Raw genomic sequence first — 26,686 nt, forward strand, 5'->3', positions numbered from 1 at the left:
GAGCTGAATGCAAGAGACAGAAGAAAGAGATTGATTATTAAAAGTGATAGAAAAGAAGGCATCCATCAGTGTTTTCCAGACTGAAAACTCTTACAGAAAAGGAAAGAAACAGATAATAGCTGTTTAAAAAAACAAACACTCACCCACCTCCCAATCTCCCTACACACCACCACCCACTACAATCGAAAACACAGTGAGAGACCAGATCCTCAGCAGGTCGATACCGAAACCGATGGAGCTACACCAATTTACTCCAGCTAGGGATGTGGCCCACTGAGTTAATCACTCTTACCCAAAGGAAAATATAAGCCCTAAAAATAAATCATTACTAATAATGTGTCATCCAGCTTCCCTATTATGTCTCTCTCCAAAAATGTCATCTTTTCCTGAATACAATGAAGAGCTTTCACAAGCTGCAGCAGCCTTTAATAGTGCACCTGGCAGAGAGATAAGCACACTGTATAATTATTCCAAACAAACGCCTTTCTCTCACCTTCCCTCTCTTTGGAAGCACATGCAACATGTTCTAGAAGTCCCCGAAGTTAAGCGCCTAACAGCAATAAATGTTTTCTTTTCTTTTGCTGTTGTTGTTGTACAAAAGAGGACTCACTTTTCAGAGCAGCACGTGACACGAGTTGGGTCTAGTTTGCAGTCAGCTGGTTAGTGGAAAACATACATTATGCGGATGCCAGAACTGAAAGCTTGTATTTAATTTGTCAAAGCTTTAAACTTCGCTGCTGAGACATAACTGTTTTTAATGGCCAAATGTCTGATATTTCATCTCGCAAAGAAATCCAGGTGTTTTTTCTACAGATAAAAGCTTTCTTCTCTCTTCCCTCCCACCACCTACACGAGGCCAGTCTGTCTCCGCAATGCAGACAGCAAACACCGGCACCTTCTCCCACTCCTGGCACTGCTGGTTCTCTGTGCCTTCCTCCCTCGCATCAACCAGAGGGAGGAAGCAGCACGGGGAAGGAAGGAAGAACGGCACCTGGAAACAGGGTGACCTGGAAGAGATCAGCCCACTTGTCTGGTGGTGGAGGGAAGAGGTTATGGGGGGGTTGGTGGAGCTGGGGGCACCGGGATGGTCGAGAGAGCATGGGGCAACTGCATGACTCCAGCAAAAGGAAACGGGATGGGGGACAGGGGCTGGGACGCTGGGGGCAGAGAGAGAAAGGAGAAGGGTCCTGTGCACAGCTTGGCCTCTGGTAAAGGGAGAGCGGGTGGGTGGGTGGGTGAGAGGCAGCAGCACCAGTGGGGCAGGGTGTGAAGGCACTTCAGAGACTCACGCACAGTGCCCGGAGTGCAAAAGGCAAAAATCAACCCGCCTTCCTCTCCTCACACCCACGACAAGTTTAACTCCAACTGTGTTTGTCCTATGTGGTGCTAGCGTGATTTTACTGAAAAATTCAGTGTAATTCACGTTTTTCATCTAACATACTCAAGCACAGGAGAAATTCACTGCAAAGTTTAACCATAAAGGACTCAACTCAAAGTGCTCAGGGTTGTAGGCATTTTGCCCTGCTCCAGGGCACGCTGGCGGCCTTTACCTTGCAAATCATTTCCAGCACATCTCGTGTGGTGTCCCCAGGGCGGATGACTGTCAGAGCAGGCTGGTTGTTCGGCAGGCAGAACCAAGACGGTGTAAAATACTCGTGAACCCAAATATCACAGTCGGGATTGTGCTGATGGACACTGCTCAGCGCCACTTCTTTTTCCCTCTAAACAGACAAAATCCATTATGACTCTAAGAGCCAAGTACAATCTCCTTCTTCATCAGTTACAAGTGTAAGGAACATTATATGCTGCATAAAAAAGCCCTTCTCCAGTGAAGACATTTTATTCATAAACCTAGATTGAAGGCTTGTCTGGACTGGAAAACTTTGCAGTTTTACCTGAGCAGTATAAAGTCTGCCTTCCCATGCCACCCACACAGCTAAGCTGGTGCAATGTGTGTATCCTGGGATTTCACCCTATGGCTATTGGGAATGCTAGGAATGCAACAAAAAATAATAATGATAAAAAGAGGTTTAAAATTAAAACTTTGCACTTTATCTCCCAGTAAACCAATCCAAGGCCAACAAAACTGATGTAGGTGCTGCATTTCCTATACCCAGCAATGGCAAAGTAGAAAATCTTAGCATTTATTTTGATTTTCCTGTCTTTTCTACATCCATATTATACTATGAGCTATAAATCTCCATGAAGTGATGAAGCTGCAGAACTGCTATTTGCTTCAAGTGGGCTCACGCAGCTAAATCCATATTCACTAGATGAAGAATGTGCCCCTTAGCACTGTCTTAATGCTGTTTTATAGTGGGCTTTCTCTGGGGAAAGAGAAAGCAGTTGTAATTGTTTCTACAAATGCAGAAGCTCACAGGAGCACATGAAAACAAAACAGAAAACTCTGTGCTTCATCGTTGCAATAACCCTAAATTATGAAAATCCCATATGGTCACCATAATAAGCTACTTCCCAGAACCAGTGGAGTCTGGTCTTCCTGTGGGAAGGCACCTCCCTGGTGTGCAACACTAACACTCCTCTGGGCCTGGCACCTCTCTCTGTGCTCATGATGCCAAGTGCAGTGAACGCTTGACCATGGGCAATCAGCTCAAACTGCCCTACAACACACAGAGGATCCCCTCTCCTCTTCTCCTTTCCTTTCCTCTCCTCTCCTCTCTTCTCCACTCCTTTCCCCTCCTCTCCCCTCCCCTCCCAGTGGCTCCATGTTCCCTCTTGCATCCCAAAACCAATGCTGCTGCATTTACCTTGCCATCTGGGACCGTGTCATCAAAGATTCCTTCGAGGGATTTCTTTACTGAATCAACTCCTTCACCAAACACCTGAGGAACAGAGCAACTCTGTTTTAAAACATGAGCAAACCTCTGCACCATCTGCAGGACAGACTAAGGCCTGACCTGACTGAACCGCTGCATCACAGGGGTTCAGGGTGAACAATGTATCTCATACCTAGCACGGAAATCAAACTGAAAAATGCAAGCGTTCATCTCAAAAACACAGGAAAAGAGGAAAATACCAGCTTGTTAAAAAGGATGGGGAGTGCAGTGTAAGCTGGTTGCTGGGCACCACACTGAAAGATGAGATGTCGATTGTGCTCAGAGGTCTGTCACTGGCTTACTATGCAGAGCTGGACAGATTTTATCTCCTTTTGTGTTCAGTTTCCCCATCTGTAACAGGGTGGGGGACTGCACGGGACTGTACCAGACAGGCACCCAACAAGGCACACCTGCAAAACCCAGCTTGCCCTGTGCACAGCTCTAAATTAGCTGCAGCTGAGTGTAGGGGAGAAAAACAAGGTTTTTGCTACAGCAGAAGCTTAAGCTTAAAACTCAAAAGTTAAATTTTACAGCTCTACGTCACCACAGGTTTATGATCAAATTGCTGGTTTTGACTGTGAACTATACCGTACCTAAAACGAAGCAGAAACAGGTCACCTCACTTAAAGAATTTACAGTTTACTGCCTCAGCTTTGGGAATAATTGCATACTACTACGTAAGCGCAGGGGAAAAGCATTCAGATATTATATTCAGGCATTCCAATACTTTCTCAAAACTTCACTTTTTCTTTGACTCTCTCCAGCATGACTTTTCTTTAACCTGGAACAAAATCCCTTTTCATGCCTGGGAGTAATGGAGGAGATAGGGGGCTGGGGATGGGGGCAGGGACAGGAAGCATGAATGCATTTATCCCTGCTGGAAGAAAAAAAAGAGTGATTTCAAAACACAGGGTGAAGACACAGCACAGGAAGGATCCTAGCTCAGGACGAGGGATTGTGCTTGATGTGGGGAAAATAAGTACAAAGCAAGAGGGATGCCACAGCACCAGCGGGAAGAATTGAGAATGTGCTCACAGAGGCATCTGGTACTTCCCAGTGAAACCCACAGCTTTTGCTCAGGCATTAGATATTAGTTCAACTTTTAATGTCTCATTAAAAACAAGCTCAACAATTTTACAGCATTAATCTCTGCTAAACAAAACAAACACCCACTGGTGCTTTAAAAGAAGGAAGGACTAATCACAGGGCACAGAACAAAACAGGCCCTGAGCGTTCCCCCCCTCAAAAAGTGAAAGAAGACAAAGAAAAGGCAACATTTCTTGCAATTAGATGAGGTATGGCTCTCAAAAACTGAAAGCTGTAATTAGAGATGCTTGGAAAGAATAACAGGGAAGTACCTTACTACCACACTGAAACACATTTTCTAGAGAAATATCTGGGGAGTGACTGGGTGGAAAGGTTTCACCTTTAGCTTTTTAAAAATTCAAAGCAAAACAGCAACTGTCCCTACTAAATACAAAGCTTTTTGTTATTTTAGAAAGTTTTTTCCAAACTCAGCTACACTTAAAATATTCTACAAACTCATATTTTTGATTTAAAGAAACAAACAAGTCTCCACGTTTTTTTTTCCTTCCAAAGCTATCTGTTTTATACTGTTGCCTTGTTACCTCTGAGTTCAAGAGAACGGCAAAAGCTGAAGCAACAAAAATGCAACAGTAGTAACGCAACCCAGTCAGCAAAAAAAGGTATAAATCCAAAGCTCATTTGAACAGGAGCTGCTGTATACTTATCTGTAATTACAGTCACTGATTTTTGAAGAGGATGTGGAATGTGACGACTACACACCGTGGAAGATTAAGCAAGCAAGTTGAAGGTTGGATGTGTGTGTGCACGAGCTACATTCTGCATACTAACAAGTCAGCCTTGAAACTAACACCTCAAAACTTCCACACGCTTACCTGATTGATGCTTGGCCTCCCTTGCTTTTTCTTCGAGGTAGTATCCAGCCCCCAGAGAGAAGAAAACCTGCTTCTCCGCTTACTGGCAGATCTGGACATGGCCTGCGTCCGTCTCCTCACTCCAGACTCCCCGGTGCGAGCCGCCACCTGTCAATGCCACATGGTTTGCAAATCAAAGGCTGCAGCATCCCACAGCACCACCGCTTACATAAGCTAACATTGGAATATCCTTAAAAAAAAGGCAAATGCTGTAGCAATAATGTAGCAACGCACAACAGGGACAATCTTGATGCTGCCAGGCTACTTCCTTCTCACTGCAACATAACTCTTTTCTTCCAACATCAAGAATTAAAAATTAAAAGGGACAGCACCGCATGTTTCTTGGCATTTAATATATTTCAAAGCAGCCTACTCAGCACAGAGAAAAGCCTCAGCACCAGTGAAGGTGGTTTTTTTTTTTTAACTTTATTTTATAATGAGGTTTCAAAGCTGGACATACAGAACCTGAGATTTCAAAACTTACCTGCTACTTCCAAAAACTCTGGTCTTTCTCCTTGCTCTTTCCTGTGAAAGCACTCTGGGCATCCTGGAACTGACTCACAACTTTTACAAGGCCAGATAAAGGTCTGCAAATAGCTCAGGGTATTTAAAACCTACATTTCCTTACTGATACACAACTTTGGGAAGAGTGGGCAAAACACAAGAAGAAAAGGGAGCTGAAATGACCCTTTCGATTAGAGCAGTGTTAACTGCTTGGGTACTTGAAAACTGGCCTGTGGCAACCCTTCCAGAGGGGAAAGCTATTTGCCTTTACTGAGACCAAATATTTGGGGAGCTGTTTCCCAAATAAGGACGCTCTGGTAGAAATTACTGCAACATTAGTCAGAGGTGAAGTGTTTAGGCCAAAGTTGAAGCAGATTTCCCATCCAGAGGTGGAATCAGGACAGCGAGCTCCTCTCTTGTGAAAAAGGGAGTGTTAAGGGAGATGGCAGGTATGAACGGGAGCAAAAGGCGAAGCTAGACAGACAGACAGACAGACCCACCCTGCAGACTTGGCCGTGTGCTTCCTGGAACGCCTTTGTACTCGATTCCCACACCCGAAACTACCGAAATGCGACTGTCATTTGGCAACCCCAGCTGGAACAGCCAAACCTCTGAGTGATGCCCCAAGCTAAGGAGCTGAGGAACTGGTTGTTTGGGTACAGAAGATACAAAAACCCCTGTAAAGTTGGGAATAACAGAAAGCTGGCCCGTGTATCCAGGGAACTGTCACTGTATGAGTAATGGTGAGTCTCATTCAGGAACGTTGAGAAATCAAGGAAAAGGAGAAGTTAAACACAACTGCAAGTTTCCCGATTTCCCCAGCCTGGCCTCGTGAGAGGTTTCTTAGCTGTACCACGGAGGTTGTACAGAGGCACCAGGAAGACTGAGCACATCCTCTGGCTAATGCAATCAAGAATATCTTCAGGCGAGCTAGGGATGCCGAGCTATCAGCATGCAGCATCCAGCTGGAGCCTGAGACTTCGCTGCACCAAATCCATGCTATCGAGGGCAAAGGGGGACACGGGAGTTTGCTTCAAGTAAAGAAAGCACGTGTCTTTTCCAACACGACACATTCAAAACATTTTTTCTCGCTTGGCTCTCAAGAGACACCAGCATGAAGAGGCAGACTGTTTTTCAGGCTAACACTCAGTGCTTTGCTAGATGCAAAAAAACAAGCACAAATGTAAATTACAGCCCGCCACTTAAAAAAAAATACATAAATCCACTAGCAATTATCAAGATGATGACGCTAATCTTTTCATATATAAAAGAATAAAACGCCCCTGACTGAATTACAGCTCTGGATTCAATTGAAGGGTACAGCTGACATCTACAAGACAACAGTGGAGCTCAGCTATTTCTGTGAAGCTCCAGGAGCCCAAGCCGAAACTACAGGAACATAATTTAAATTCATTAAAAACTCACCACTCTGCAATACATTTCCCTGTATTTTTCAAAGCCGGGTTGTTACATGATTTAAACAACCATTTTAAACATTATTTGCCATACCATAAATAATGGAGAAGAACATTTCCTCTCCCTTGTGGAGCATCAGGTGCTGATCACTGGAGACAGGATATTAGACTAATTGGTCAGTAGCTTCATCCATATGGTAGAAAGCAAGCCATGCCCAAGACAAGCTAAGCCAACACATGCTGAGAGCCTCAGAAAGATTCCCATTGACCTCACAGGGTTTTTGGATCAAGCCCACGTATGTGAACATTAGAGATGAGCCCGCTCCTGTGACAGGAAGACCCGTTTCTAGAAAGCATGTTAATATTGCAGAGGTGGAAATCAAAATCATACATTTAGGAGAAACACGGTTCTTCCACTTTCATAAGGCCATGGCTTGCAAGCACCTGCCTGTTAGTTCGTACCCAGGACACGTTTGCCTTTCAGGCAGTGGAACATTCTGCATGCTAAGGTAAGGGCTCACCCCGCAGGCACAGACTGCTGTTTGTCACCTCCATCTTTGTGTCGGGCACGTGAAGCGATCTGCAGGTTGGCAAAGATGACCCCTGGCCTCTGTTCAAACTTACCAGCGCGTGGAATGAAGAGACTGAAAAGATTCCAAGACGGCCCATTGCAACTTTAGTCGGACGGCTGGCAAAAGCAAGCAGTCTTTTAGGGTTTGGGAGCTCCCCTCCTTGGAGACTAGCCAAGTAACAGCGGTACCGAAATAGATCCATCTGGAACTGTTCAAGATTTTGTTCCCAAACGAAAATCTGCATACAGCAAAGATTGAGTGAGATGCAGGAGAAGTGGAGAGAACAAGAACAGAGTGGTAAATATCTTGAAAAAAGTCTACTGTTCCCAGCATTATATCTTTTTTTAACAGTGGTGATATCATTTTCAAATTAAAGACACTTTGATTCACCTTCTTTCTCACTCTCCCCTACCCTCCCAACTCCCAAAAGGATAAGAATATTTTTTAAAAGTTTTCATTAAATGTAAAACAATTTTTTATGTTCAAGGCAAAAATCTTCTCCTAGGACAACTGCCCCTTTGATACAATGCTAATTAATAGGATTAAAATTCCATTTTTAATTTTCCTTGTATTCCATAATTCTTTTCTGAGCAGTCCCTTAACAGGCTTCTTTCATGCATCAATGGCAGCTGAGAAACAAAAAGACCCAAAAACACCCAATTCCACAAACAGAGCACCCCAAACCAGCAGCTGCAGCAGCAGCATTGCTGTAAGAATCAACGGAGCTGGCTATACTTGAAAAAGTGTCGTACACTGGGAATAATTAATCTTATCAGTGGAAGAGCACTGTAATCAGTCTATGTGAGGACTTATTTAAATAATTCAAATTGCTGATAGGAAACAGTTTCAAAGTGTTTAGAAAAACTCAGTTAAACGAGAGACTGCTTTGCCCTCTCGCTGTCACTGACAGCTTTTCAGTGGAGCCCTGTGAACGGTGGCACGCATCTCCCCCCTCTCGCACGGGCTTCTAGGCAGTACAAAATCTCTTTAGCTTAGCGCGTTAGGGCCCTGGCCGCTCCCTATAGTTTGCATTACAGGCACATTTGGCAGCCGTGGTAAAAGAGCTACAAACTAATGAAGCAGGCACCATATGTTAAGTTTCCTAAAATAAGGTGCCGCTGCAACAGTGGGAGAGACATCTGCTCTAGGCTCTCTGCTTCTCAAACACAACTACGCTGTCCACTTGAAGTCAGAGAGACCGGTCCCACGGGGCAGCGAGCGCTGCAGCCATGAGGCCAGCGCGGACCCTCACAACAAGCAGAAACCAGGGATGGCTTCTTCATCCCATCTGCCCGTGGAAGAACCGGCCTCTTCTACACTGAAGACAATGCCAACTGCAGCATTTGCTGGTCTACGATCAGTTCTTCCCAACAACATCCTGATGTGTGGTAGCCTCTTCACTCCCCAGGGCCCCCACTCAACCTCTGTGCGGCTGGCCAAATCCCTTGGTTTGCTGTTTGTTTCCTGTGCTGTACCTCAGCACACGTTGTCTGGAGAAATGGTGCGGCTAGGGCAGCTGGCACCGCTATCCTGCCCACACACGTCCTGTCTACTCAGGGGAGCTCTGCCAGCACACACGTAGGGCAGAGTGTGAGCAGACAGATGTGCTGCTAATCTGAAGAAGGCCCTAAACATTTGCTAGGGGGCCGTTTCATATAGGCAAGCAAGATTACTTGATCCAGTATGGTCTTCTTCTTCTTGGAGTCCGTTACTGAGGACAGCTGCATTTCACCCATTTTCTTCATCTTCTCATCCATATCGATCTTCTGCTCCAGCTTCTTTATCTCAGTTTTCAGGAGCTTGACGGTGTCCTCTTTGTGATGCTGCCTTGCCACTGCAGTTGCACAGGCTGAATGGATCGCAGTGATCCAGTTCTCGAGTTCCGTCTGGCTAGAGGTCTGAAGAGAAGGGAAGCGGGGAAAAGAAGTCAAGATCCTCTTTACAACTGATTGGAGATTAACAAACACAATTCCAAGGAGTTCCCTTTCCCTTTGATCTTAAGAATCAAAGCCTTAAATCCACTTACGAGAGAAGTAATAAAAGACCCTCATTCTTAAACAGGCCGTTTTTAGCGTAGCACCAGGCCTTCAGCACACAGAATTACACCTATATCTGCGTTTTGCAGCTGTACAGTGTTTTCCAGCAAGTTCTTAGGAATTACCTTCCTTGTTCAACGCAGTGTTGCCAGAACTTGTAGCTCATCATTTAATGGCATTTTCTAAACTCTCAGTTCCTTAAAGCAGAAAATGCAGCAGTCTACAGCAGTCTATGTGCTCTTCACAGTATGGAGAGCTTATTTGGCATGCAATGGTTAATAATACATTAATGGCATAAGACCTGACCGTGATATGTATTACTGTCTTTATTATGATGCAGACAGAGAAGCTTTCCCCTTCTGAAGATCCCAAAGCTCTCTGAAGATGACCCTATTATTATTAAAGTCAAGCTCATCATAATTTTAATGGCTCTGGCACTGTCCCTTCCCAAGCGTGTGTATGATAGTTTGGGGAAAGGGGAGCTATTAGGCTGGGGCATGGGACACCATTACTTTTTTCTGGAAGAGCAATATTCTGGTTAGAGGCTTTTGACACAGAAAGAAAAATACTTCAAAGCATTCCTTTTCCAGACTTTCAAAATAAAACATAAATCTTCTCAGCCTTCTTACTAAACCTCAGTCCTTTTTACAGCGCATTGTAAAACAAAATTTACAGCCAACTCAGGGTTGCAGCAGACTTGTTCTGAGAGTCAGCTTTTAGCAGTAATCATACCAGTATTTGGCTCATAGCTGAAAAAGTAGCAAGGTGCCAAACCACCTTGTTCTAATTAAACTTTCTGATGATACCTGCTCTATAAATAGGCAGCACAGTATGACTCCTCCAGTTGCTAGCATAGATGAAGAAGGTCGTCCTCACTGCTCTCCTTGCAGTCACAATTAACAGCAAAGGCTGTGCCTTCCTGAAGCCAAGGAGAGATTCCCACGGAAGCACAACTCTGGAAATCACTTATGTCCAGACCAGAAATCGGGACGATGTTCCCCAGACTTCTGTGGGACAAAGTACGTGAAGCACACCTGTCCGAGAAGGACAGTACCTTCTCTCACTCAGATTAGGAGTCCTAAGCAGAAGACAGGGTCTACACCAAAACGTCTGCTCTTCTACTCCTCTTGGCAACGTACAAAGAACGTTGCCTAAATTGGGCAGGCTTCCTGCCCAGGTAGTACTACCAATAGGCCCTCATTTATAGATGGAGGCTTACAATGTCTTACCGCCAATGCTGAAGACATATTGAGCCCTCCTTGCCGAGGAGTTTCTGCTGAAATTAGAGAAATATTTGCAGAATGGGATATACTTTGCCTACAGTCAGATGGTGAAACTTAGCCCCTCCTAGAGGAGAGGGTACTACTGGAGTTGCAATGAGATGGTATGTTTTGTTAGCTCCTTTCAAAATCATAATAGCAAGAGGTCATATTTTTATTTCATTTTCAAATATTATCTGTATACCATTAGATTCAGTTTTCATCAGGGCTTCCTTGGGGGAGGGAAAAAGAAGAATCTGGAAAGGATTTTAGGAGCTGAAGACCCTTCTGGTAGATGAGTAGGCAAGGGGAATCACTCTGCTTCTCAACGGAACAGACCACATAAACAAGCTGCAAACATCTGATACGTAAGTATGTGGTGTCACAAGTTGCTCGAGCTCCTGGAAAATACATGTGACATCTGCAAGTAATGGATTTGTGTAGGCATGATAAGAACTGACTGAGCAAGGAATAATAGTGTAGGAGGTATGTGATGTCTCTAGGTGCAATGCAGTGGGAAGGCTTGTTACAAGATGTCCAATATCTGTACGCATCATAAAGTAACCCTATTTTTCTCCCTAACTATACAGTCTGCACAGAACCGAAATAGTCTTGTTCAAGTCTGTGGTGTCTTTTCAACAAAACCACTACTACAGCACTGTTATGTGGGGATGTATGTGTATGACATTAGTAGTTAGGTAACACTGCTGAACAGCCACACGTGCTTGGGCTGCTCTGCGCACAGCAGAGCAAGCCCTACAGCACCGTCGCTCACACTTTATTTCCACCACTATGGCTGATCTCCCCAAATTCATCCCTTCTTTTTCTTCTGCTTCTGCATCATTAGAGTTGCATGGGTTTCATGACAGAGCAGACTCATCAAGAAAAAAATTCCACAAGGCAATCTATATTATTGCTTTTCATTTGAAAAGGTTCATTTTTGCTCTTTCCCACAAAATTATGTAAAAATCTACCCATGACATAATGACACAGGGATTTTAATGAGTAAGAAGGCTGTATGTTGCCACAAAAGAAAGGTACTGAATGTGACATTTTCACTATTTTGCATCTACTGGCATTAATATTATGAGAATTAACTTGTTATTTCCTTGGAAAACTGCAAGGAAAAAAACTACAACTTGTATTAGTAGACCAGGAGAAGGTGGTGTTTGATGGTATTTCAAATACATAATGAGACCACAAACACCATGCTTACTTCCTAGGTGAAGCTCTCAAGATGGCAAAATACATTTACCCTCTCCAAGAAAGGCAGGAAGTAAAAAGGGACAATGCAGTATTCTACTCTTAGGTAAGGAAGAATCAAACCAAGGCAGCAAAGAAGACAGTCCACAAAATAAAAAAATAATTAAAAAAAAAATCAGTGTGCAATCAGATAGTCATTCTCTTCGATATGTAAGCTAGCATCACCTCCTGAGTCAGCAAGGATTTTTATTTTACACTAGTTTGAGAATCTAGCCTCTTGTTTAAGACAGCTGAGAGGACCTATCAAGTAATTTTAAAGATTTTGGTCTGGGATACTGTGGGGTGATGATGGGAGGGCATAGACTACAACAGAGAAATTCTAGTTTAAGAAGGCAAGAAATTCTACATACACTGGTCACTGGTAATGGCGATAAATAAATAAGGAATTCCCCCAGTTAAGAAAATTAAATCCAAAGAGGAGGAAATGGCACCATCTCAACGTAGGCTGGCAATTACAAATGAGAGCATTACACCTTGACTAGAGACAACTTGCAATAAGGAAGTGAAATGCCCCCCCTAAAAATCTCTCAATAAAGCTGTATTTACCAAAAAGAAAATTATTTTTAGTGAAATACATCAGTTAATGCTTGGTCTTTGATATTGAGTTCTGCATATTTACTCTATGAAAGTCAGACAATTATATTTTCTGATTTAAAAACAAAACATAAAACCAACATTCCCAACATTCAGCGTACTGTCAAACAACAGCACAATGCTGACTGATGTCTGCATGAAGAGGGAACAACTGGATCCTGCACAGCCATCAGGAATGAAAAACACATCTGGAGTTTCAAACACCCCCTCACGCTCAAAAAGCCTCTTGGTCATGTAAACCCCTTGAGCCTCTCTTCAAGGTCCCATCTTCAACATATGTCTCTTTCAAGACACAGAAATGTTACAGCAGTTAAGGCACTATTCTGTCCCCTAGATGGTAACTGGCCTGGACTGTGTGTGGTCTATAACCATGCTGCCAAACAATGCAAAATTCCCAATTTTTATAGGGATGTAAGATTTTTTCTTAATTCTTACTTTGCACCAATCATCTATACAAACAGGGTCCTGTCAGGCAATAAAAAGAGCAGCTCTGACAGTGATTCATTCACATGTGGTGTTGGGTCTCTTGTCCGGCCTTTACAGAATCTATTGTGTCCTTCCTCTTGCACTGCCAGAGGAAAATCCCAGACCTACTGGAGTCAGCAGGATTTTTCCACTGAATTGAGTCAGAGCCAAGATGTCCTCCCTGGTCTGTGCGATGAAGGAGAGTGAGAAAAAGAATATAACTTTGCAAAACCCGCAACCCGAACCAACCTGAAAAAGGAAAGCATCCCCGAGGGAATTGCTGAGACAGAAAACAAAGTCCTTCTTAGGGTGTTCAGGTACCGCTTGCACTATGCTGTTTTCCACCCAGACAGCGTGCTTTGGGATGCTGTTGTGATCAATGCCAGATCTGCCATCGGTCTCATAAAAAAACAACGTGCATCCTAAAAGAGACAAACAGATATTAGTAAGCAGCACATTGAAATGCAACAGTCACCCTGCATCTATTCAGTGCTAAAACTTGGGACTATAAACCATCCGTCAAACTGTCACGGGGGTGAGAGAGGATTTGTCAGGGCCTGTTCAGGCTGTCAGCCCCGCAGCAGAGTGCACCAGCAGTGGCCCAGCCGGCCCCTCACACCACCAGCCTCACTGTGGATCCGCCTGAATCCCAGCAGAGCCATTTTGTTTGCCCCATGACTGCTAAAACAGTGGTAGATGTTAGCCGGGAAGGTCACAGGCAGTCATATACAGCCCTGGATGAGAAACGTGGTTAAAAATCTCTCTAGGGGGGTCGTCCACAGCCACCCTGTCCCGTGAGGGGACCGAAAAGAAGACGCAGGCTGTGAGGTGGCCCTGCTGGCCCTGCTGAGCAGCCGGGGCCCCCGGCAAGCCTCAGCGCCCTGCCTCAGCCTCCTGCAGCTGCTGCTTACCGCAGTCCCTCGAAGGCAAAACTTGGGCTGCTTAATTACTGTATGCAGATGAAGAACTGGAAGAAAAATGGACTGGAATGAGCTGTGCTCACTGAAAGACTGACATACACACACACACACAAAAAAATCCTTATTGTACTGTAACGTTTCAGCTCTGACTCACAGCGATACGGACAAAAACAAAAACGCATTTTAGTGAAGGACAGCAAAGAACCTTCTGGTTTTACAGAATAATCTTTACAATTCCCTGCAAAAAAAAAAAATTAAAAAACATATAGCAAATCTGCAACCGTAGGGTCTCCTCTCCCTCCAACCTCCCAAGGTAATCTACAATTGTTTAAAACTGAAACTGGCACATTGTTTCTCTGCCACTGGAAGCAGCCCTCTTGGTGCTAAGTGATGCCCTGTTACCCAGCCTCTCAGAAAACTATTTGCAGATAAACAATAGCAGCTGTTGACTTCAAAGCTGCATTTAAATACTAACATCATTAAGGCACAGCAATCTAAGGAGCAAACACTCAACCTGAGTCAAAGCACTTTAAAATAACCTGCCTCTCTGCTCATCCTTCCCCTTTCTCCTCCCAGATGTCCCTTTGTGTGCCTGCCCTTCACAGCAAGACCTTCCTGCCATGGGGCCCACTGCCAGGAGAACAGGGCTTCCCCCTGCCTTCCAACCTCTGCCTCTCCTCTTTTGTTTCCTCAATTTCTCCAACCACTGCATGAAGAGTTTGCCCATACCGTTTTTGTTGGGTTTAAAATAGCACCACAAATGCTCTGCGTGAATGACAGGACTTTAACCAAAGCTTCTCGGGTAATCCCACCCATAGACATGGCCTGCTGCTCTTCCTCCCCCAAATGGCGGAGGAGGTCTGTCGCAGCAGATGACAGCCAGGCCAGGCCCAATACTGCAAGCTTCGCTTCCCATTTTGTTGCTGAGGCAGCTACATAAAGATCAATTAGAGGCTGCAAAAATTCAGAGAGAAAAGGCTTTGTGTCCTGGGAAGCCGAGGAGGCCCGCAGGGAGGCTGGGTGCCAAGGGCTGGAGCGGCTGGCCACCGCTACATAGCAGATGAGTGACAGAGCCGTAGCCAAAGTCTCCTAAGTCACAAGCCAGCCTTGGCAACCAAACCACAGCTTCCTGAGCACACTCCCGATGTGTTGTAACTCGCTGAGTGCTTGTATTCTTGAAGCACATAGAGGCCTCAGAGAACAAGGCACCAACGGCGCTGAGCGCAACAGGAACACACACGGTGACAGAGCCCCTGCGTGCACATGTGCCAGCAGCTCCTGTCATCGCCAGAAACCTGCATTAACACCTACGTGCTGGCTGCACTGCACGCAGGTGTTCAGTTCGTCAACAAGCCACCAGAGAAGCCATCCCAGATGATAACAACAGGACCCCCAGGCATGAACTCCATTTCAGTACAGCACTGTCACGTGTCTTTGACTACACACATGCCATAATGCAAGCATGTCAACAGCTATCAAATAAAACACTCCTCTGAAAAATCAGGACTATTTCCTCATACTTGCTACTAATTATACTGAGGCTCACGATGGCTTTTTTTAGGAGCCTAGGCTATTGATTTCTTCTACTGCTGTAATACCCATCCCACAGGACAACGCGGACACCCGTTAGAGTAAACACTTGCTCGTTTGCTCTGTACCTTTCAGGGAAACCCAGTAGTGCTTCCACTTCCTGCGCGTGGCCGACTCCACTTTCTTATTCTTTTTGTGCACCAGAAAGTTTTTCACTGCCAGAGCACCGGCTTTCCGTACCGTGCCCTGGGCAGCTGTCAGGAGGATGTCGGACTGCCCCGGGGAGCTGAGGGTGCCGCTGCTCTGCTCGTCGCTGAGGGCAGAGCCGGCCTCCTCCAGGTTCTCACTGTTGGTGGTGCTCATCTCCAGCTCCCGTCGGAAGTTCTCGTACACCCCCTGGCGAAGCCCGTCGCCCGTCGAGCTGCTCCCGCTGTCGCTGCCGATGAAGGCCCGGCTGGCCGTCGGCGAGTAGCTGGAGTTGGTGGCATTGGAGCGCCTGGACAGGAGGTCGGTATCGGTGGCTGCTCCCTCGATCCCGCTGTCGGTGAACTCGCTCCCCTCGCCTGCGTTCACGTCCTGGTTGTAAGAGAGACACAGCATGAGATGAAGAGCGTGCCACCCGGCCAAGCTCGGCCTTGTGGAGACACAAACAGAACCCGAAATTCACAGGTCACACCACACTTCATCACACCCCTAGTTTGTCTGGCACTGGAAGTGCCTCACATCTTTCTTCTCAAGACCAACAACTGGAAGAGAAGTTAAGGTCGGCAGAACTTCGAGCACAGTTTAAGAAAGACCAAACACACAAGCGCGATTGCAGGTAGCGCCTCTTCGGCCTTAGCATTTTGGAATACAACACACAGCGTCATTTGTTTACATTAGGCTAAGTTAGCAGTGCTAAAGGTTTTGCAAAAGCAGAACATATGGTAGCAGAAACCGGCAGTGTCGAGAAAAGCAGCAGTCAACCTACGCATTTTGAAAAGAAAACATTGATATTGTACAGTCACACCTACAGCTGAAGATACATTCTGGACATCCTAAGACTGTCATTTCCAAATTATATAACTACAAAGGTACTTTTTTTTTCCCCTAAGAAGTTAACACATCTGAAATTATTTCTGTTTTATTTCTGCATCCCAAATCCTGACGACGAGCAATAATCCTGTTGTGATAGACCCTGCAAAAATACCGCACCAGAAGACAGCTCCTGGTCCCCACGAACTTGCAGTTGAAAGACAGAAGAAACAAAAATATGATTGTCTTAAGCAACAAAGGAAACGACACAACTGAATTTGGGTTTCGAAAGGCTGTGCACAGGTGGCTTAGCTTGCCCCATGCAACACGGCTTTTGCCCAAAAGGGCACTTTAAGGGACCTTGTAACAGTTCAGTAGCCAAGGGACAAGCAGCCCAGACTGAGAACAGCGGCCTAACTACTACCATCTCAGCACCCAATGGCATTTGTGGCAGCTTTTGAAGGAGGACAAATAAAGGCCAAGACCTGTAGGTGGAGACAAATATCCTGTGGTTGATATTTGGGAGAAGAGGGACCCAGGGAAGAAAACGCAAAGAAGTGAGAAACAGCCAAAACAACAGGAATTTCAGCCTCCACCACTCCTACAAAAGAGGCTAGTGCTCAATTTACAAGTTAAAAACAAAACAAAACAAAATAGGGAGACTGCAAAGAGGTGGCAGATTGCATTATTTAACTTGAGAGAAAACAAACTTCTAGGTGTTGACTTGAGCAGCAGTCTTCTACAGATCCAAGTGCAGCTCTGCAGAAACCAAGAAATCCTCCACCAAACTCTGAAATCTTTCTCCTGTGGAGCAAGAGCTGGATGAGGAAACTTCAGGGAGAGGGGAGGGGTGTTTCTGAATTTGACTAACTTATACGGCACTAATTTGTAACGGATGGGCTAGTTCTTTATAAACACTACCTCTCCAGGGAGACCTGGAGTCCAGCTGGAAGAATAACCACTTCCTTTCCCCACTCAATGAGCACAGTTATCCTAGTCAATCTGGTTATTTAATGCAACACATAGAGATAGACAAGCTGTTCTGGACAGGCCAATATTCCTCTACTCCCACTGCATGTGAATGAGTTGAGCAGGGCTTCCCGTAAGCGCAGTCATCTACCCGTACAGAGCAGTTTTCACAAACAGGCATTTTTTCCTGCTGTTCCAATACACTTGTTTTTTGGAAGCCAATTATCTTCCCATTTCTTGCAGCACTGCAAACGAGGGATATTTGGAGAGGGAAACGGGTGCTGCTCAGAAACCAAAGTTTACAAAACACTGCCACGAGTGAATTTTTGCACCCCCATCGCAAAAAGCTGGATGGTGCAACATCCGATGACAGCACTCCATATGAGACCCCGGAGGTGAGGAGCCAGGACTGGCACGGGTGCTCTACACCCATACACCTCGAGCAATGCCCCCTCTGCCAGCACTGCTACATCGGTGTAACGACAGAGCGCCAAAGAACTGATCCAGATGCCCCACACTTACTGGGATAGTTAGTCAGATAAAATGACTGGCTTTTGCATTTATTTTCTGGAACCTTTTTCTCTGATATTTTTTGAAAGGGAAAATGTGCGTCACTCATATAGCATAAACAAGTTTGCATGCTGCAGGGAACGGTATGTAACTGTGGCAACAAACATTATTTGAGGTTTTTGAGATTTTTATTTTAGGTAAATGACTTAATAAATATACAATCTGTCTCGTAGTTATTGTATCCGTGTGGTAGAAAAAGTACAGAGTTGATTCCAAAATTTCATCCAATGTAACTTTTAGGAAGCATATCTCATGCTTTAACTAACATTACTTGGTTTAAAGAAATAATGAGGCACTAAAACAGACCACCAACACCACCAACCTAGAGGAGACAGGACTTGTAATACTGCTCACCAATGCATGAACAAAACTTTGTTGATGATCTTTAGCAGATACAGTTAATTTTCTCCAAAGCAGAAGTGTACCCAGAGGTGTTTAAGCAGAGATCTGCAATGCAGGCTCTCAAGATTCCTTGAGCCCAGCATGACACAGCCTTCTTGGGTAACCTTGATGAGACACGGCGTTCATCGCCTCAGTTTCCCTGTCCGTAAATGGGAACTATCGTCAGTAACTGATGCAAGGGCATAACAGCCTATTATTTGTAGAAAAAATGTGAGGATGGAAAACTCAGAGTGAATGTTTACGTTCATAAGCTTAAATTTTAGCACATATTGCAAAAAGCTTTATGATTGTTATCATAATGAAAGCAATATGTTGGATGTGTCGAAAGATATTTTCAGCCTAATGCTGCAGTCCTGCCCCTAATCTTCCTGTGCTTGCTGCACTCCCCTTTCCCCTCTGAAATATCCTGTTATCAAAGATTTCTAGCCATCTGATTCAAGCCCTTTGGTGGGAGGAGGGTCTGGCTACACAGAGGTCAGCAGAATGGTTCAAAACTTACAGCCTGCTAATATTGTTCGTGCTCATGAATTATGAAATGCAGCATTCACTGAGATTAGCACTTTAGGAAGTCTGCTGTATGAGATGATTGGTCTACGGGTTAGTAGGGTTAAGAGCATTCATTACACAGGTCTTTGACTTCTGAGTTCCTGCTGTAATGTCAGCTAGTTCTCATCAGAGGCTATGAAAAGCTCTCAAGGAGCAGTTTGCATCTGCTGTGGCCGTCTCGCAGTGCTGTAATCTGCACACTGAAGGGCATTCAATTAGGAGTTCAGCAGAAAGTACAGAGGTTCAGTATTGTGCCGCTGCAGAAACGTGCTGAGGCTGAATGGGAACACTCCCCAGACTAGCAACAAACCATAGCAGGGTTTGACCAACACCTCACTGGGGGCACACAATTATTCCCCCAAACTTTCCAATGAGGATGCCTGAAGTTGAGCACCCATCTTGCACCGTCAGCAGCACGGCGCCCTGCCTACGAGACTGATGTGGGTACAGGCCCCAAGCTTTGGGGTTCAGCCTTCCGTACCTCTTGACATGGCCACCGGGCCACTGCCCAGACGCAAAGCGAGCGTTGTGTAACCTCGACGAGACCTATTTAAAAATTACTCACGCTTCCTGCTCAGCGTCTCAAGGAGCCCCGCGGGCGATGTCCACGTCTCCTCCGAGGAAGACTTATTACTGTTCCAGGTCCGTGATGGGATGTGCCACAGAGGCTTGCTAACGAAAGAGGCATTTCACTCCTAGACAGAAGGAGTTCCCAGGTGAAGCTTCCCGAGGCTGACAGTTAGCTACAGCCAGGGCTCAGCCTTCATTGCTCACCTCCCTGGCTCCTGCCCAGGCTCTCCGCTATGCCCCGGCAGGATGCAGACTGGCGTGTGCCAGGCACATCACAGGGGCTGGGAGACAGACGAAGATGGCAGAATGCACATTTATGAAGCCTGGAGTTTCGGACATTATACACAGAATATAACAAATCACCAGCAAATTACCCTGGACTTATAATAGCTATCATCGAGGGGTTCCGTTTCATTTCACTCTTTAAAAAAAATATATATTATTCAACTCCATGTAAGATTCAGGATACTGGATCCGACATTTTGCACCTCAGCAGAGACCTTGTGTTTCATATTTTCAGCCTGGCAAACAGCTGTTTCCACACAGAGGAATACTTTTGCCCAGAGAGACTATCACACAAACCGAATGCAAGAGTGGAACTAAAATCTGTGCTGCCCTGCTTAGCCTTCCCACTGCTGTTTACCTAGCTTTGGGCCTGGGAGGGCAAGAGGGCAAAGCAAGGGGGAGGTGGAAATCATTAAATTGGTCACACGAAGTAGAAAACATGCAGCAAAGAACAGAAAGTGTATTTCCTCCGAGACAGAGAGATCTGGGAAGTCGTGGGAACAGCAGCTCCTGGGATTCTGCAAACAGAACAGGTCTCAGTCCACGAAGACGATAAACTGAATAAACAGGGGCTTTGTCCCTTTCATATAAGATGGCTCTATGGGAAGCGGGGAGAAAGTAGCATAAAGACCCCTGGCTGAAGTAGGGAACTAAACAGGATCCTGTGACTGCGCTGCCCTGTGCAAGTGCCTCAACGGGGAGGCAGTAAGCACTAACGCAGCTTCCACCAGGATCCTGCAACCCTGCAGCGGGTGAAGATGATGGAGCAGTGGTACCACTTCTCACAGACAGTGCTCTCATACTGCATGTAAATGTCCCAAGCCTAAGAAAGAGGTTCAGCAGACAGTAACTGAGGGAAAGAGAAGGAAAAGGTGGATGCCCTACGCCAGGAGATACACCACAGAATTAAGAACCAGAGACAGACTGAATGCTGTCATTGTTACTGACAGTGCAACGAGGTCCAGCAAAAAGGCTACGTGCCAGAACGGCCAAAACAGCCCTAATAGCATTCGAGCCTAATGAAGTGGAAATATCACAGCCCCATCAAATGCAGAGAACAATTTAACTGATAAATCAATTGGGTAAAACATCAGTGAAAATATGAGCAATGCTTATATGTTTTTTTCTCACACTGGGTTTCACGCAAAGCAAGCTACTGGGGAAGAAAACCGTAACATAAGCTACACCAAGCTAATGTAGCTGGTGCTCTACCTCTCTACTTCCTGCACACCCATGCGATGAGTACCTCTGCTTGTCCATTATGGTCACATTTGTTAAAAAAATCTTGCTAGATTTAGAAGATATTAAAAAAAAAAAGCACTCTGATTTAGGGAAAAAAAAATATCTACTTTCATCAAGCAGGGACTGGGAGAAAAGTTTTGGGGAGGGTTCCAAGAGTCTTTGTAGTACCCTCTTTGAAGACATTTGGTAGTGGCCTCAGCTAGCAACAGCTAGCAAGAGAGCCCTGGGTGGGATAAGCCTTGCCCAGCTCTCTGGCTGACGACTGGACACATGCAGAGAGTGCTTACAGTAGCTAGGCACTTACCAAGCTTCCCACCACCAGCACTGTGACATACACTATTAATATGGTTTTGTGAATCACTTTCTCCTGCTTAACTGGCACCAGATCCACGGACACTTTAGGCACATTGGACTGATTTAGTGGGAAGACTCTTACAACATTAATATAAAGAGTTCCTGATGTGGATAATAATTCCTTCTAAATTACCCATTAGATTGAAAGTACTGGTTAGTAAAAGGCGACTGATTTTCTTGGAAGGGGCTCCCTCCAAGAGGACACAAATTGTCTGTTCCCCGTCCTGTTTAGCAACAGAGCAATGAGGTGTTGACATTCAGCAGCATCCTGAAATTGCACATAACCTGTCTGGTTGCTGGTTATGCAAGCACCACCGAATGCATTTAAAATAGAATGGGTAAGCAACCTGATGGTTTGCATGCTTTTATGCGCCTGGTGTCTCTTTGAAGCTCCTATAGAGAAGAAGATTGTCCTGATACTGCCTTTCCTTTCTTTTCAGTGCTAACTCTACCATCATTTGTTGGTTAAGGTGTTCGGTTACGGTACAATTTGTTCCAAATCAAAATGAATTTCTTTCCCCAGACTTACTTGAACACCTGGTAATAAATACACTAGAAGACTTATCTGTCTTGAAAAGAGTCAAAACATTACACGAAGCAGAGAGAAATCATAAATTTCATTGAAAGCTGAGAGGGAGAGATGGTTTTAAAGCTGCCGTGGAGAAACACAGAAGCGACTCCAAAGCTTGTTCTGTCTGGAGGAACACCATTCTGCAGGCTGCTACAAACTCACTGTATCGTGTCCACTAATTCACTGTAACTCTGGCGGATTATAATGACTGCTAATGCAGTAACGAACAAAAGAGAAAGACAGTCTTCCTTGGAAAGACAGAGATGGTACTGGGTGCCAGGCACCCAGCAGATACTCGGATATAGGAAGGGGGTGTGCATCCAATCTATCAAGCATCTGTCAACCCCATTTCCTTTGCAGGCAGCTCTGACTGATATATGGCCATCACCTCAGTATTACACGTGGCTCCGTGGCTCCACGTTAAGCTATTGCATCAGCTTGGTGCCTCCAACACGGGGGCTGAGAAATTTTTGGTTCACTGACCTCCCAGGTATTTTCCAGTTGACATGGAACAACTTTACCCTTCTCTCTGAGGTACTCTGCAGAGCTCTTCACCGACTCAGGACAACACTGTGGCATCAGTCTGCAACCTGCCCGTAACTGCAAGGGGAGTTTTACATCCCTAAAAGCTAAAGTACTGGGGACAGGGAACGGGGAGGATGTTTTCATTTTACTTTTTAATAACATGAGAGAAATCCAAGCCTGTGAGATAATGCGCAGTTAAAGGACAGCAGACCCCTTAGCAGGAAACGGCACGAAGCACTACCACGGGACCTGAGCAAAACAGCTTTTGCCTGGCTTTAGCACTGACTATTATAAAGTAGTTAATACCATGAATGAGAATCAAGCCATAATACAGCAAAGCCTCTTGCAGTGTGGTCCCTGCACGCAAAACCTTGCAGCGCAGCTCTTAGACACCTGCGCGGGTTCGGGGTGGAAGCCCGCCTTCCACCACCCCGCAGTGGGAGGAAGTCTCACAGTTCTTGAGCATCGCAGTGCTTAATCCCTCTGTTCCCAAATGCTGTGCTGAGGACCCCCCAAAACTTACCTTGCTTTCATCCCAGTGGACCACCCAGATGAAGAAAGTTTCTGGAGGAATTGCACTAACCGTAAACTAATGCAAGCAGCCTAACCGTGCTCAAGTTAAATAAATGGCCACATGCCTAGCCAAAATCCTCGAAGTAAAATACAGGGTTAGGTTACTTTTTGTTCACTCGGTGCCAAGAAGAGGCAGTTCTCTCTGAGAAATGCAGCAGAGGGGGGAGAAGTGGGAAAGAGGGAAAGCTGCTAGAACAGCAACTTGAAATCAAAGCCTATCATCCAGGAGGTGTTCACCTGAGCAGCCAAGTAACTGAAGGGAGCAGGGAAATGTCTGCCACCTGGGATGACAACCAGTCACAGGATCGCATGCTGGAGCACTCTGAAAAGAAACGTTTCAATGGAGCACTTCACTGGAAAGGATCACTGCTGCAAATTGCATCCATCTAAGTAAGCACAGCCCAGCAAACAGGCAGCTGGGGCAACCTGTCTGTGATTTTCGAGTGGAAAGTACTCGAAACTAAAAACATGCAGAATATATAGTTTTACAGAGAGTACAATTACAGCCAGTGGTACAAGCACTTCAAATGTTTAAATGACAAATTCCCACTGTTTAAAAAAGACGACTGAATGGAGCTGGATCAGATATCAGGACTGCTAATTTGCTTTCCATTGGCTCCAGACCAAGAGCCAAGAAAGAAAAACAAATTAAGATCTTCGAAAGAGTATCAAAATATTTGCCAACAGAGACCGTAACACTCATTTTCACATGCTCTTTTCCTTGACAATACCAGGGCAGAGTTGCGTGCTCCGAAGGGAGTGCCTGCTGTTTGCTTTAAAATCTCCTGAACAGGCAATACCTGCTCTAACCTCATCCATCTGGGAACGGCAGGGCAGCTCTGAAGCCTTCTATTCAAGCTTTCCTCCGCGCTCAAGCTGAAGGCGCTTCCAGTTAGCCAGGCTATAAAGGGCCTGTTTGGTGGAGCCAAATGGCTCTGGTCATGCAGAGGCACTGAGAACTCCAGCACGGGCTGCCGCGTGCCCCACGCTGGGATCAGCCGGACCAGCAGTGTGGATCACAAGCTGTCTGTGCTGGCATGAACTTGGGCTGCCTCCAGAAGCAGGGGATACCCCTTTCCCCTCCAGCCCTAATCGCACCCCTTCCCTCGAGCTGGTGCCCTGTGGCTGGCAGCTGAGAACGGGGATGCTGGCTGTTCGTCAGGGGGCTCGGCAGAGTTACTGGCCGCCTGGTGGTGGGATTCAGCCCCTAAATCACCTGATCCAGACCGTCCGACTCGAGGACCTCTGGCTTTTTGGGATTTGGAGGGGTGCTCAGGCTGTATTTGAGACCTCATTTCCACAACCTCAGCCTGGAAAGCACTACGGGACCGCACAAACAGCGGCTGGAAACAGCAAGACGCAGGCTGCAACAGAGAAACAGTAACATCTTACTTTTAGGCACTTATTAAACGGCGTGTTGTTAATTATAATTTAATGATACATGACTTTACCACAGTCTGACTGTCTGTCTTTGACTCCATCTGGAGTCAAATGACTAAGATTAAATTATTTGGGTCAATCTGATTAAGAATCATATTTACATTGAAAATAGTTGTCTTTTCCAAACTCCAGACTGAAACGTACAGAATTACTTTAATTGGAGCAGAGCTGCTGGAGATACTCTGTTTGGAAAAGTGATGACCAAGGAGGGCTATAACAGGAGGCTGTAAGGTCACTAATGTTATGCAGAGAGCGAACAGGATGCGGGGGAAGCCAAAAGCAGAAAATGATTTCAAAAAAGAGAAGTCATGGGGGACAGGTCAATCTGACAGTCTTGGATGCATTCCTCACTCAGGAAGCCTCAAATTGCTCATTTTCTGGGATCAGGAAGAATGCCCTCAAGGAAAGTTCACTCTGTACTCTCCCACTTTCTTTCCTTCCCTTTCTGAGCATTTGGTGTTTGGGGAACAAGATATAGGGCTGGACAGAGCTTGACCCAGTGTGGTCCTTTTACATTTTGAGGCTACACCCTCCATGCCACAAAACCATTTGTGAAGAAGTTTTACACAACTTACACAGAAAAGTATCAGTTCTCTGGAGTTCAGCCATCCTGCAGAATGCAATGAAACACTATAACCTGTTATAAAATTCCCTGAGATGGTAAAAAAAAAAAATCAACTGGAAAGATACCCTGAATTATTTTTAGATTGGTTTCTATGTCCTGGTCTAATTCCCACAAAAGCCTTGTTTTCATCCCCTGCATATTCTGCAAAACTTTTTATACAGATTTTTTTTTTAAGGCTTGATATCCCAAGTTCCTCCAGGTTACCTACTGAGGCCTAAAAATAGTAATAAAAATGAAAATCTTTAAAAGGGGGGATTTAGTGCACCAAGGACATAATCGGGCTGGCACTGAAAAGCTCGCAGTTTCCAAGTCAGAAAGGAAGTTTGTTCCCCCTCCCCCCCTCCAGCTCACAACAAATGCTGGACCGAAGACACGGTAAAGAACATTTGCTTCCCCTGCAGAGCTGAAGAACATCTTGCTGGTCCTTCTCAAATGTTATGTGAAAAACCTGGACTGCACCGTGGTACTGCTGATGTTGCAGTTGAGCTTTGCATAGGAGATCACAGGCTGGGCTCTAAAGCTCAGTGAGGAACAAGCCACCAGAGAGGACAAAGTGGCATAAAGTGGTCCAGCAAGCAGAAATGCTTTGGCCATCAGGTTTGTTTGGATTTTAGTGCACACAGAAGACACACTATGCTCTAAAGGCAGCTTGTAAAACACCATCACTCCCACCAAAAAAGACTGTCCACCTGTAGCTTCAGACCTACTACGGTCTTCTCCTAACAGGTCAACGGCAAAGCAAATACCAGTGCTGAAAGACCATGGAGGTCTCAGGCTTTGGTCGTAACTGCCACCAAAAGATGCCTTCACCTGGCTGTACTCACAGCAAAGTTTGAAATGTTGAAAGAATGTTATGCCCTATGTAAGGCTGGATACCCCCATTCAATGGTCAAGAGAAAAGAGCAGTCAGAAATTGTCCACAGAGGGGAACGTGGGATAAGTAGGTGGCACGATGGGCTTGGAAGTGGCACCAAACCTTATCTCAAGGTTTCCCTTCCCCTAATTCCCCTAACAAGACTTTAACTGGGGCTCTTAACAGGAGGGGAGCATGAGGTTACATTTCTCTCTGAACATCCTCCAGAAGGAGGAGGGAGTCTCCAGCAGGCAGATGTTTAGCTGCAAGCAGGACACAACCGAGCCATTTCACAAAAAATCTGGATCCCGACGAGCAGACTGTAGGATCCCGGGGATCTCACAACCCACAGCCAGAACAAGCTGTATCCAACAGGAGTTTGTCTCCCTTCAAGCAAAAACGGGTGAAAATGTCAGCCAATTAAGCTGTTTCCACCTACATCACATCAGCTCCAAAAGCCAAGCAGGATCCCAGCAGAGCTCTACGGGAAGTCTCGCTTCAGCAGATCTGAACCCTGAATGTTAAAATGTTACGAAAAACAGAGCTGCGTGGGTGCCCCAAAGCCACTCTGTTAATATTAATCGCTCGCGCACATTGAATATAATCGTCTCTCCAGCATTAAAAGGCTTTCCTTCTCAATTAGTGGAAAGTGACTCCCACAGCTCAATTTAAGGTTTAAATTTGGAAGGAAGAAATTTTCTTTTTTCTTTTTTTTTCCCTCCTTTAATGTAAACCATGTACTTGTAAAGAACTGACGGATAAGGCATTATACCAACATATGTACAGCTCTGACT

At 45.4% G+C, this 26,686-nt stretch overlaps 1 protein-coding gene across 5 annotated transcripts in view; it reads right to left on the reverse strand.

Moving 5' to 3' along the window:
• The window catches only part of TIAM1 (TIAM Rac1 associated GEF 1), a 115,020-nt gene that overhangs the window by 51,866 nt on the left and 36,468 nt on the right, over positions 1 to 26,686 (reverse strand). For all 5 annotated transcript variants that reach the window (XM_080599074.1, XM_080599088.1, XM_080599085.1 and 2 more), the window contains 7 exons: positions 15,482 to 15,929; positions 13,153 to 13,325; positions 8,960 to 9,184; positions 7,339 to 7,524; positions 4,757 to 4,903; positions 2,769 to 2,843; positions 1,551 to 1,721 (listed from right to left, as the gene is read on the reverse strand). In XM_080599074.1, the coding sequence (XP_080455200.1) occupies positions 1,551 to 1,721; positions 2,769 to 2,843; positions 4,757 to 4,903; positions 7,339 to 7,524; positions 8,960 to 9,184; positions 13,153 to 13,325; positions 15,482 to 15,929 (1,425 nt within the window). The remainder of the gene's footprint in view (positions 1 to 1,550; positions 1,722 to 2,768; positions 2,844 to 4,756; positions 4,904 to 7,338; positions 7,525 to 8,959; positions 9,185 to 13,152; positions 13,326 to 15,481; positions 15,930 to 26,686) is intronic.

The sequence above is a fragment of the Anser brachyrhynchus genome, assembly GCF_964034855.1.
Source record: "Anser brachyrhynchus genome assembly, chromosome: 1".
Lineage (NCBI taxonomy): Eukaryota > Metazoa > Chordata > Aves > Anseriformes > Anatidae > Anser > Anser brachyrhynchus.